The following is a 14,421-nucleotide window of genomic DNA, read 5'->3' as shown; positions in this document are numbered from 1 at the left end:
GTACTTCATTCACACATCTTTTGACTTAGAGCCTTTTCTTTTCATTTCACTGGAGTTTTAACTTTTTAGTCTCGTATATGCCAAATCACAAATAAATTGTCTGCAATTTTAAGTTTCATTTTCTCTTAAGTGAAGCAGGAACTTAAAGACAAATGTAAAGAAATCCAAATGCCAAATCACACTGAATTACCTTATATCCCTCCATTTCTATGAACTGTCTCACAACAAATTCTAAAGGAAATTTATTTTTAACGATACACTTTGTCTTTCCAACTCATTCAACTTACCTTCAAAAACTAGTTTCATTTCATAATTCATTCTTAGAAAAGCTACTAAAATTTTGGTATTTCAATTTCATTTTAGAAAAATTGAAATAATTCATTTTAGAAAAATTGATAATAATCAAGTAAAAGCTAATGATTAAAACAAAATTCTGTCTCATTTCATTAGTTTATTTACTTAAACAACATGCAAATACAGTAAAAAACATAACTGACAAAACAAGTTTAGGAAGAAAATACAATTAACTCTAATAAGTTCATAACTCAGTTACTGAAACAGAATTATAAAAATTGGCCTACTATCCATGAGCTCCCACTATATAGTAGCTATTATATTACTAGACAGTATAGTGTAGTAGTGATTAACAACACAAGCTCTGTATTCCAACGGAACGGAGTTTAAATCCTTACTGTGCTACTTATTCTAGAAAACACCGATTTCCTCATCTAAAAAATAGAGATGATACAACCACCTCTGAGGAATGTTTTATGAATACTAAGTAAGATAATGACAATGACTAGTACAATGCTTGACACATACCAAAGGCCAAAAAATTTCAAATATTATCATAACCACTGTCACTATCACCATCGTCATGAGTCAATTTTTAAAAGCTAGAAAACAGATCTTTAGTGAGAAAACATTATTAAAATCTAATTTAGAATTACTGTACAGTCAGTGCTGCCACAGCTAACAGTGCCTAGCTTCTACTCCCACTCCTATAAATGTCAATATTTCCCATTCCTGCAGGGGTATAAGAGATGAGCCATTGGCAATATGAACATCTACGATGGTCTTTTGTTTGCTTACTCTGCTCTTTACTGGCATATTATTCCACAGTCCCCATATTAACAGCCTGTTATTACAATTCCTAGAGAACAAATAAATTTCCAAAGCTCTTGGTATAGTAACACAGCATCTCATGCAGCAAGCATTAAATAAATAATATTTCACTCTTATCCTATCATCTAGAGTGAAGAGTTTGATATAGATGACTTTTCCAAATGACCAGTGAAATTTTAGAACACCAAGGAAAAAAAGAAAATCCTAAAAATTTCTAAAGAAAAGATACCATTTATAATGAAATAACAAGAATAGCATCTGACTTCTGTCTTACAAAACAAGAGGCTAGAAGACAACTAGAAAAATGATTTTCATTGTTCTGAGAAAAAAATAATTTTTCTTTCAATCATGTGTATGGATTAAATTAAAATGATTCCAAAATCTTAAAGTTTACTCCCATGTACCCCGTATCAAAAAAAATTTCTATCAGAGGTAACTATAACAAGACAAGATAAAGGAATATACAAAAGAAGAACATCAATAGGACCTTAAAAAAAGTGAAAAATGTTCAACAGAAATTAAACAAATACTAATGGACCTTGATTTGCATTGAGACAAAGGACTTTTCCTATTTTATCAATCACTCTACTTAGTTCTGCAGATAATAATATTTATATAATCATAATACATACACGATTTCTATCAGGTTAATTTTTTAGAAGTAAACCATTGAAAAAGCACACAAGACTTAATTATAATTGCAAAAAGAATATAAATGTTATAAACTTGATCAAATAAAATAATAGTTTTACTAACAAAACTTAGAAGATGGAGAGGGGAAGAGAAATAAAGGAAGTAGACCAAATCCCCATCTCCTATTGATATTTTATTATGGGGAAGAAACTGATCGGGCAATAGACAATTATCTACAGTGATAAATCAGGAAAAAAATATTTTAGTGTAGTATTTAAAATTACAATGACATCTACCAAGAAAAAATTAATAAGCTGTAAAAGTGGATTACTCAGAGAGGGAATGGTGAATGGGACAAAGAGAAAAACCTTTACTTTTTGTTTAAAATGCTTCTGTTTATTATGTTTTTTGCCATGTGTAGATATTATTTTAAAACAGTTCAACATGGGGAGGGAGGCAGAGGAAAACAAGTTAAAATAAAAGAATGCAGATGGTGTCAGGGTAGCATGGTATCAATAACTCAGTCCAAGCTGACTGAGCAAGAAGGACTCAGGATCTAGGCAATCGATCCAGCTAACACGCCTGGTGACCCAGCAGAAACACTCAATATTCAAACATTACTCCAGGCAGGGTTCCTGATGGTCCCTGACCTGAGCCTAGAGAAAGAGAAAGCAGACACATCTTGCTAGAAACGCATTAAGAACAACAGGGGAAGAAAAGTCCCTAGTACTGCTGTATTTGCAGATAAAAGCTATGTTCATTTCCTGTATGATGTACAGAAGTTCTATAATCTACAATTTTCACTAAACTGTCAAGATCATATTCTGAGAAAAATTATGAGAAATTAAATACATCTATGTCAGAGTACGTACTCAACAAATTAGTACTGATAGTATGCAAACTTTTCAGTGCATGATACAGAATGTTCTCAGGTTCCCTCAAGTAGTTCCTTTCAAATGAAATAAAAATAATAAAGCAGTTTTGACTTTTAAAAATAACTTTTCTTAAAACTAATTTAGGTAAATTTCAAGTGAAAAAGAAATTAAATGCTTCATTCACAGATGCATTTTAACATAAATACACTCTGATTCTTATTCTCAATAAATCCCAACTATATAACTCTGTCAATCAATTCGGGAAATGTTAAATAATGTAAAAATATTCTGTCAGTTATAAAAGTAAAAAAAAATTGGCATTACAGTATCTTTTATTAAAAATGCTGAAACACAGCATATCTCAAGGAAGATACAAGGTACAGAGGAGGTACCAGTTTTCTTTCATTTTTTCAACCAACTGGTGAATCATAAAATTACAGTCATTCCTGAGTATCTGTGGAGGATTGTTCCAGGACGCCCTGTGAATAACAAAATCCATGGATGCTCAAGTCCCTTATATAAAATGACACAGTATTTGCATATAACAAATGCACATCCTCCTTTATACTTTAAATCACCTCTAGATTACTTATAATACTTAATACAAAGTAAATGCATGTAAATAGTTGTTATATTGTATTGTTTTTTTTTATTTGTATTAGTTTTTATTGCTGCATTGTTACTTTTTTTTCAAATATTTTTGATCTGCAGTTGGTTGAATCCATGGATGCAGAACCCACAGATACAAAGGGGCAATTATACTTGGCATTTCATGTATAAAACTATCGAGTCATATAATCTGAGACTTACTAGATATATAGTCAATGTCTCTTTGTGCAGAAGCAAAATATGTGAATTCTGTTTTTCCTACTTTTAGAATCATAAGAGTCAACCCTAAGTTGTTTCATATAATCTACTCCCTAGTACCTTTCCTTAGGCAACAGAGTCTCTGCCCTCTACCACAAACCTGTTTCCAATAGAGGAGTGATATGATTAGAAAAGAGGAACACATGATCGACCAAGGAAAAATTAAGCAGACCAGCATTGTGCATATAAATTCATTTGAAATAAAAAAAGAAAAATCACACAAGAATCCAGAAATGCTCTAAATCATGGGTGGTTCACTTAAAAAAAATTTCTAAAGGGAATATATTTATGAATCTCTAGTCATCAAAAAAAAATAAAAATATAAATATAAATAATATTTAAAAAATGAGAGTATGTAAATTCAGTTCAAAATTAATTACCACTCCTATGAATACCAGAGTGTCAAATGATTTTTCACTGATTCACTCAGGTCCAAGCAAAGATTAAATCTTGCTTTTGGCTAAGTTCCACAAGTTTGGGTCAATAAAATGAATTTTTAAAGTACGGATGAATCGTGTCGGAACAGGCCCAACGAGAGAGCTCAAGACTTGGTACACCATAGTGTTTGGAAGACCAGAGGAATAAGAGCAAAAGAAAGAAAAATAAATACACAGAATAAAAGAGGTGCATCTAATTAATAAAGACAAAAATAAAAGGATGTTAGAATAAAATGTCTTGGATTATTGTAGACTCAACTTGTCCCACATACATATCAACTAACCCTACCCCTGTATCCCACATCACATTATCTCCAAAAGAAGTGAACAAACTTATTACACTTTCCCAACTGTGAACAAAAGAATAAAATAACAAGAGAAGGGAAAGCAGGAATGGTGTCAGGGAGAACGGTGGCTAGCAAAGGACACTGTGCTGGCATGAGGGGAAGAGGAAGTGCTGGCAGAGGGGCTGTCATCACCACCAAACAGCTCCAACTGAGAGCTCTGCTAAGTCACCCTGACATTGTCACTCAATCGCCAAGTTAAAAACACAACTCCATCTAACAGTTTTCCTGGGAAGCCTAAGGTAAAAGTCCATTACAATGTACTCCTTGGAATATTTGAATGTATTTGTGATGTATTTTTACCTGTTTGTAGAGAATAAGACCAACTTTTTCTTATTATTATATGCATGACTCACATAGGTAAACATAGCATGTTTCTTATACACTGTTATTACCTAAAATAAAACAACTATTAATTTAAATCTTTTCAACTGCAGATCTTTTCAATTTCAGGCTTTTTACCATGTCTGTTAACCGTAGCCACACCTCCTCTACTTATCACTATAACATACATTAATGAAAAAGTGCTTAGAAGCTATTTCATACCAACTTTAAAAAGTCCTGATGAGAATTTCTTTCAAAGACATTTTTTATAGTTAACTCACGTCATGTAAGATATTTACTTTGGCACAGCTAAAATAGAATTTTTAATTATATATAAAGTTCCTAACATATCACCTGCTCCCTCAATCTCCTGCCACGAAATTTCACACTCACTCTTTCCTATTATAATAGATAGTGACCTTTTCAAAGTCAATCCCTGCTATAATCCCCACAAAACATTAGTATATTATTATGTTTTTCATTTTACTTTCAACCTCTCCCTCTTTCCCATCAATTTTCAAAATTCAGTTTTCTCCTTCATAATTCCACATCTGTTCTTGTCACAAAATTTCCTCACCTTATAATTATACTTCAACCAAATCCCACCAAATCTGTCCCCAACAAGGTCAACTATGACTTCTTTGTTAGTATAAATCTAATAGATATTTTCAGTCCTCATTTGCTTGGCATTGCTGCAGCAAAGATGTCATTCATGGTGCCCAGAATCTCCTACCCACAAGCCCGTCATGGCCTATCTAAGTCCTCCTGCTCCTCCTTCAGGTTCTCCTCAGTCTTGACCTTCTAAGGAGAGTGAGATTCCAATGCTTCCACTGTATATGCAGCTTCCTTCTCGCTAAAAAGTCCACCTGTGCCTACTTTAATAGAAGTCCTTCTCGACAGATTATGTTCTTTATAAAACCAGGGATTATAATGATTACATTGTGTATGTTCACCACTATACTACCAATTATAAAGCAAAGCACCTGGCTATAGTAAACACTCAGAAAATACATAATTGCCTGAATTATTTTCACCCAATAAACAAGCTATTACCACTATAACAGATTTATCACTATAAAATGAACTAAGTAGATGCTTTAGTTCAAATGGATATGTTCTTTCAGGACCCAGAATGCCTTGTTAGAAATTTCTAAATACATTCAACATACTAAAGTTAATTCTCTATTCATTTAATCTAATAATGTATAAATGACATCATTAAGTTTATCACTGGTACTATCCAACTATTCATATCCTAATCAAATAAAAAAGGTGTTACTTCAATCTGCATGATCTTAAAGAAAAAAATACCATAAATATTTAAATAGCATCTCTGGGAGAAAAATATCTAGCCTTTATCCTATACTCAGCAAAGATCTATGATATGAGAGCATACCGAAGAAAAAAATTAATTCAAACTTGTAGTAATGTTTTGCTCTACCATAATATGTTAATTTTTCAGATACTAGCAACCAACATCTACAACATCAGTGAGTCATGCTCACCGAATATCAGAATTTTCATAGGAGAGACAAAGAGGCTGCATTCTGAGACAGGTATAGATTTAATTTAAAACTGAGTTTGCTTGGCAAGTGCACTATTTTATTTAGCTTTTATATTTATTTGTAATGGCTTTAGAGGAATGATGGAAATTACACATAGGGATTAGAGCCCCCCCAAGGTACTGTTACAAGTAATACAAACCCTTCATTTTAAGCAAACCGAAAATCTATTAATAAAGTTAGAACTAAGAGCAAAAGATGCAGCAGCCATTTCTGCATTGTACATTTTATAACAATTGTTTAAAAGATGTAACACATTAAATAATCACTTAAATATTACAAAGATGATTAGTATATAAACTGAAATCATACTTAAATTTTCCAAAAGACTTCTTATCATGATGAGCCAAACACATGAACCATCTGGATTTTAAAAACAAGTTGCAATAATACCCTCAATATTTATAAGCTGGGCAAAGTTAAGGAGGAAGAATTCCCAAGAGATGCAATGGAGACATGAACGGACGAATTTATTCTTGTCTACTACTCTATAAAAATGAAATCAACCAGATTGGAAAGAACAAGAAAAAAGAATTTCAATGAGGTGAGAAGAAGAGGCAGGATTAAAAAGTATCTGCTCTTTCACCTTAAGAACTACTACTTATAATTTTATTGCACCGCTCATTTATGAACATGAATGTTAACCTAGAAAATAACACTTTATATTAACTTTTGATGTTTATTAACATAGAATATTACACAACTCATACATAAAAAACTGACAATACAATCAGCTTTAAAATGTTTATATTACCTTACCTTATACAACTGTAATGTTTAAAAGTACTGGCAGCTTTCTGACATTCCAGGCACAACTGAATAGCTCCTGGATAGTCTTCCTCCTTAGGATAACAACAACAGAAGTCATTAGACTAGGAACTTTTTCTTTCTTAAAGCCTCTGGTAAAAACACATCTTTGTTCATACTTTAACCAAAAGTTGCAGGATCAGAAAATTTTAATTTCTCTAAAACAAAGACTAGAACACCAATGATAGACAAATAACAAAATATAAAGAGGCAACTAGTTCTAGGCCTAAAATGAATGCACAGAAAAAGTACTTAAAATATTCTTCTGTTCACTTAAATACATAGTAACCGCCCTATGAGACCATGACTTATGGACAAGGCCTATATAAAATTATAAGCTGCTTCACAGGGAAGGTTTGAACTGTTAACATATCTTCTTTCAGTAATGTTTACATAAAATACTCCAAAACAGTATGCATTCTATTTGTAATCAACATTCAACAGTTCTCCCACCAAAAAATTAGTAAATAGTTATAAAGAAATAAATGTGGAAAAGTAAAATATTAATTCATAACCTCAGAATATTTTTTATCACCTAACAGTAATTTAATGCCAAATGAATTTTTCACATGGATTTCTCAAAACTTAGTTTAGTAGTAATAGTTTAGAAGTAATACAACAATTATACAGAAAACCACAACAAATTTTCCCTCTGCTCATACCTAAATTCAACATATGCAATTCAAACCACCCAGGATGCTGAGATAATGACAAAGTACCTACCTAAGGAGCTCAAGTATTATGAGGAAACACAAATATTATATTATGCTTTGGTGAACTCTATGACAGAAGTAGACAGAAAATGCTAAGAAAGCATCAAAGAGAAAACAGATGGCTCACTCAGAAAACAAATTAATATATGAAACCAAAAATAACTAAAGTATCACATCTTTCTTAAATTACTACTGTCTGTTAGATGCGAAAGATAATTTTATTGCTATTTGGCTGCAATACAATCAAAAGACTAATGTTAACAATTCCAGTGTTAATACAAAGTAAATATTTCCCAAAATAAATTTGTTTCTCTAAATGAAGTATACATTATGTCAACAGAAAAAAGATCTAGAGCAAGTACCTTCACATGACTAAAAATGCTCTTTATGCCACATACCAATTTGACAAAAAGGCACATCTGAGTTTTGTCCACTATAATGTTTCTATTAAGATACAATATTATTAGATCAACAATTTCCAAGCCTTATTAACTTACCTCTAGCATTTCACTTAACCGTACATCTGTTCTTTGCTGAAAAAACAAAAATCAAAGGTAAAATCTGTTTCAACCACAAAATTAAGTTTTAATTTTTAAAAAGTGACCTGTATATACCAATGTTTTTATAGTCCTCAGAGATTTCAGAAGTCCAATCAGCAACTGACGTTTCCTCTGATTTGCAAGAAGGCCTAAACTAGCTTGAGTAAAACCTTCCTTTGCAATATTCAAGTGTCTGCAAAAATGAACAATAAATAGTTAAAATTCCCTAGTACCCACACAGAAAAATTAGGCAACTAATGAGGTAGTTACCTGGATTACTATTAAAACTGGGGATAGTAACTACCACTATTTGACAAATTTATTCAATGGCTCAATCTAGACCAGCATTACTCAAAACACGGCAAGCAGACTAGTGCCAACCCACAAACTACTAATGGTCCATGACAAGAAAAGTACAGAAATCGCGATTAAGCATTTAAGAACAGTGCAAACGCAGACAGAATAATTTTATTCTTTGTGACTCTAATAATTTAAAAAATTAAGACCTTATTGTATGTCTGGGTTTTTTAATTTCATTTTCCTAGTAACTTCTTTTTACTGCATTTTACAAAAATAATAGCCTGTGATAGACTGGACATTCAAAAAGAAAAGAAAAAACTGCTCCTTTACCACAAACAGTTTGAAAGGCACTCACCCAAACAATACAAAAATAGTAATTTTTTTTAACCCATAGTAGATTTAAAGATATTTCCCACAAACCCTCTTAGTGCAGAGTTATGTTCACTTAATGAATGATACTCTAGAAACCACAGCCATAATAAAAAATCAATTATCAATGATTTCATAGTCATTCTTAAAATATTTCCCAGCTTAAAGAACAAACTATCATCAAAAGCAATACCTTCTCCCATTTGTGCAGATAACAGCAGCTAATTGAAGACCTGTCTGTAATGAGGTAACTCTTTCAAGTTCCTATGGAAAGATAAGGTTATTATTGAGGCATTCTATTTTTCCTTCTCATTCGTATGATACTCTAACAAAAACTCTTAGTGGCTTTCAAAGAAAAGCCTGCTTGGGAAATGAAGTAGCAACAAAAATACCTGAACTTAAAAAATTGTTAGTATATTTTTCACAAAATTATTTAAAATGACTACTTTCAATTGATTTTTACAATGACAGATGACAAAATATTTAGTCAGTATTGCTCGTATGGAAATCTAGAGCCAACTTCTTTAAGACAGGAATAAACAAATACAAATAATATATCTGTTTAAATGTTTCTACCTAAAAAGAACATCGCGAAGTAATTAAGGATATGACAAATATGATTTCTGTTTACTAAGATGCTTTGACAATGAATGCCTTCATTTGAATACTGGTAGACATTTCAAAGGATTCTGAAGGCTCTGATTTTCTGATGAAAACACAGATTCAGCTAGACAGTTCCAAATGTATCATATTTTATAGCGTGACACACAGATTGTTATACTGCCATTTAATGGTCATTATTGCTGATCTATCTGCTTGTTACAAAGTTCAAGGAAGCAATTTCACTTGCTCTTCTAAAGCTTGAAAAAACCAAAAGATTACTTTAGAATCATATATAAAAACTTTTCACTTCTTCAGTTTGGTAAATTCCCAAATGAAAGAGGAAAACATATTTACACATACACCCACACACCAAATAGGGTCAATATGTTGCTAGGGAACTATAAACAGAATTGCAGTACTTCAACAGTTTCAAGTTAAATCACTCAATCATTTTTTAAATTTTACTATAAAAAATAACAAATATCATCCTACCTTTACATAAGCAGGCTGTTTTTCAAGGATTAAATCTGCTACTTTTTTAGAGACCTATAAGAACATGCAATCAAACAAAGGAAGTAAAAGAAAAAGCCTCATGCTTCCTATTACATTTTTATACTTTAAATTTTTGCAAGACTATTCCATAGGTCTTTCAAATAACTTCTAGATATTGGCATGCTATGGCCATATGCACTTCCCCAGGCTATGAAATTAGTAAAAGAGGTAGTATAATAAAGAACATAGCACAGCACCTGGTCCTTAATAGAAACTGAAAAAATGATCATTACTATTAATAATATAAGTATCATTATCTGATTTAACTAACATGCACAAAAGTGTAATCATCTTTAAGGGTATAGGATTTGATTTAAAAAGATGAATTTGTTAAGGCAAAATTTTAACCAAATGAATTTATGGAGATAATATCTGGGAAAGAGAGAACTTGCTTGTACCCCATAGATTCTTTATACCACATAAGAGGACAAGTAGTTTGGTCTGCTACTTCTGAAAAGTTGAAAACACATGAATTTTTGGAATGCTATGACGATATCTAAGAGGTTTTTTTGGTCAATTCCATGAATAATGCTAACGTATCCAAGTTAGAATTACAATGATTTTGAACGTGAGATCCTTAATCCACAATTTCGGGGCCCCTGTCAATTACACGACAGAGATTCTACATCTAGCATGAAGCATGACACACAGAAGGTATTTAGTGAGTGCTCAAGTAACAAAATTGGTTTCCTTTCCCCTTATCCCTGAGAATAAAATATGGCACACACATTAAACTACTGCATTAATCCTTTCATGTGTTCTTAATCTGCTTCAAACATCTTTCAAATTATGCGAATTAATTTCTAGATAGACTCATTGTTTTTGTCTGAAAAGAGGAATTCCATTAAGGTTATGGAAACCAAACTTTAAATAGTTTTGAGACTTCGATTAATGAAGAAATACCAAGGCTAATCCTAAATATCATTTTAAGAATTCCAAAGATTCCATAGGTCTAGTAATAGATTAATTAAGATAATACAACCTCTATGAGAAAAAGTCAAATAGGAGCCACGAGTAAGAAAATGAAATGAGTAAGTTCTCACTTTGTATCATAGTAATTTTGACATATATGAATTTGTATAAATGCACATAGACAGAAACCCACCTAATTTTATTAAATTGGGTTAAAAAAATAGACAATGTAGTCATTGTTAGTCTATGATGTGTCAGGCAGTGTACTAAGTGCTTTTCCTACATTATCTCAATTAAGTCTCATGACAATCCATCAAGATGAGTGCCATATTTTCTCATTTTCCAGATGAGCAATCTTAAAAGTAATAGTAATTCACCCACAGTCCAACAGTTAGTAAGTTGCAAGGCCAGGATTCAAGCCTAGGTTTATCAAATTCCAAAGGCCACTATGCTACACAGCCCTTGTGGTGGGGCTCATTCCCAAAAGAATACTATCACATAAAGTACACATATGGAAGAGTACTTACTTAAACACACTGAAGCCAAGAGAAGGTAAAAGATGCCACCAATCACTGAAATCTAATTCTCCAAAGGGACAATACATTTCTACTACACAAACCTCTAGAACTCAAGTCTCTTCCTTCCCCTGCCCAAGCCTGCCCTACACTACCACTGCTACCCCAGCCCCCACTGAGACTTTTGGGTGTAATAGAAAAGAGAAGGAATGAAAGGAATATCTTCCTTTTTTTGCCAGATACATTATTAAAAATCATATTTGAAACTCAAATAGATAAATTTATTGTTTTTTTTAGTTGAAAAAAGCTAGTAAGATCACATGCTATATTCATCTTCTACAGTTAAGTCTGAATTTCATAAAGTGAGTTTGGACTAACATGAGAAAACTATAGAATCACAGAATTTTATAGCATTAGAGAAAATCACAGACCTGATCTATCACTTTGCAAATAGAACAAAAGAGACTTAGTAAGGTTAAATGACTTGCCCAATGTCATAATTAAATAGTGACTACAACTCAGACTTTCTGAATCGTAGCCTCATATTCTCTTTGGAAATATTTCAACTTTTAATAGAAGTGGGGACGACCTTTATTCTGATATAAGAATACTCCATTACAAAACTATGGTAGGAAAGTCATGCATGCATGACAAGGAGCCTAAAGGTACTTACTAATCTAAAAAAAGTTCAAAGTTCTTGGATCACATTTAAGATTCCAGAGAGAAAATTCCAAGTTCTAGAAGCAAATCTATCAAATTAACATAAGGAAAACCATGGGCATTAAATTTTAATGTAAATGTATCATTTGAGTCAAAGTCATGTTAAATAACAGGATTTGTTTATATGTTAATATATTAGTTAAAACCATAAATCTGCAAACATTACACTCTCTGTTGTTTCATTTACAGTTTTGTCTGAAAGAAATGTAGGTTTCTTTTTTTTTTTTTTTTTTTTTACTTACTGCAGCTTGCTGTTGTTTCAATTTGTCTCTGTACTCCTCTAATTCTTGCAAATTGAGAACAGGTGGAAGCTTCTACAGAAAAAATTCATAAATGAAGAATAAAAAATAAATTGTTTTTTTCGGTTTCATTTACCTGGACACCTCTGACTAGTGAACCACAATCTGTGCATGCACAACACTGTCACATCCCACTACCCTCCATGTTCCCTGTCCTCCCCTCTTTCCTCCATAGACTCCAGCCACAAAAGCCTACATATTTTTATCATACAACCTTCTGGTTCCATCCCTCACCCAGCCTTGCTACTTCCACTGCTGCTGCTCCACCCTCCAAGAATCCCCACTACCACTGGGGCTCCTGGGCCCCAGGCCGAGAGACACTGTGTTTCCATGACCTGTAATAGGAGAATGTGAGAAAAGTCCCTAACTTTAATCCCCACTCTACCAGTCACAGATATATCCCTACTTGTTTATGACAGAACTCAAAAACAGATTTCCCTTCCAAAATATTATGAATGGTAAGTACTACAGTGTGACAGTGACAGTTGCCGGACTACATTCTGGAATACATCACTGTTCAGAAGGTAGTACGGGAAACTAATAAAAAATGCATACCAGTGTGTACATAGGGAAACAGACTCAGTCAACTGAGTCCCAATCAACTGACAGATGAAACTTCAAAATGAGCTGGGGACTGACTGACTTGGTACATACTACACATAAAGTTTGAATGCATACTGCATTTGGTTTTGTCTAAAAACAAATTTTACTATTCTGACTTTTTTTGAAGTTCCTATAAATTTTAAATGCCAGTCTTATAAACAATATGGCATAGGGATTTTTATCATGACCAAACAATGATATAAATACACATTCATGATTAAAAGTCTCAGAGCTTTTCTAAACATATTCTGCTAATATAAAATATGATAGAAACAGTATACTAACACATTGGATGCTAACAGTTGAAAATCAAAAATACGGAAATGTTTCCTTCACCAATATTCTACAGTTGCACTCGATATTACATTTTAAAAAAATATTTTCAACTTTAAACAACTTTCACAGTTCATTTAATCACAATGTGGTAATCACAGACCTGCTCTGGTACCAAAAAAATATAAAAGCACCCAAAAATTCAAATCTCACAAGTTCAGTCACTGAACAAAATGGGCTTTAAATATATTTTGATGAAATTTTTTTTTTTTTACCTCCAGCTCATATTTAACAATATCAAATGAGTCGGCAGAAAAATATACTTCTTCAATACTATTAATAAGCTCTTGTTCAGCTTGAGGGTCACATGGCTGTTCTCGAAGTTCCCTGAATTCCTCCTTTAAGAAAAAAAAAGTCACAATTATAGTACTTGCAGCTTTTAAAATTCCATCTGCATGAAAATAAATGATCATCTATCTTAACAGTCACATATCTTCTGGGAACCGTTCTAACCAAGAATACAAACTAACAGAAACCAGAAAAATTCAAGGAACATTAGGATATAGCCAAACACTAAAATCTAACTCACCTACTGGAGAAAAAAACTAGCCAGTTTGAAATTCAGATTTTATTCTCAATTCCTTGTGTATCGACAAGGTTGAAAAAATTTAAACGTAAATTTAACAAAAGGGAAAAAAGTGACTACCTAACTACACACATATCAGATAGATACATCTTGCCATCTAACAACATTCTAAAATCTGCCTCACCACAGTTAACAAAGGAAGAACACCTCAATGACTTTTGAGTCACAAGCATTGGAACCCTGAGCAGCAGACACCCAACTCTGTTAAAATATCTAAGTGCTCAGCCAAAAAACACTGGCTCCAGAAAAGGTTCAAACAAGTTTAGTTCTGTAATCCTATGAGGCTTCTTTCATCAGGTACTGATGCTGCCATTAATGATCTGATCATGAACCTAAAATTCTGTATTTTATAAAACCCTCTTTCTAATGATACAGAATGGGGCTTCTGTGGATTTATACAATG

The 14,421-nt window shown here is 32.5% G+C and overlaps 1 protein-coding gene across 1 annotated transcript in view; it reads right to left on the bottom strand.

Annotated features, from left to right (window-relative positions):
- Positions 1-14,421, bottom strand: part of CCDC132 (coiled-coil domain containing 132) — a 139,247-nt gene that overhangs the window by 106,647 nt on the left and 18,179 nt on the right. The window contains exons 3-9 of the mRNA XM_012647392.1: positions 13,648-13,770; positions 12,440-12,511; positions 9,991-10,044; positions 9,089-9,159; positions 8,302-8,419; positions 8,185-8,220; positions 6,927-7,009 (exon numbers count right to left, since the gene is read on the bottom strand). Coding sequence (XP_012502846.1) covers positions 6,927-7,009; positions 8,185-8,220; positions 8,302-8,419; positions 9,089-9,159; positions 9,991-10,044; positions 12,440-12,511; positions 13,648-13,770 — 557 coding nt within the window. The remainder of the gene's footprint in view (positions 1-6,926; positions 7,010-8,184; positions 8,221-8,301; positions 8,420-9,088; positions 9,160-9,990; positions 10,045-12,439; positions 12,512-13,647; positions 13,771-14,421) is intronic.

Source organism: Propithecus coquereli, unplaced genomic scaffold (assembly GCF_000956105.1).
Source record: "Propithecus coquereli isolate 6110/MARCELLA unplaced genomic scaffold, Pcoq_1.0 Scaffold108, whole genome shotgun sequence".
Lineage (NCBI taxonomy): Eukaryota > Metazoa > Chordata > Mammalia > Primates > Indriidae > Propithecus > Propithecus coquereli.
The sequence above is the reverse complement of the archived record's forward strand: the minus strand, read 5'-3'. Positions and strand labels throughout refer to the sequence as shown.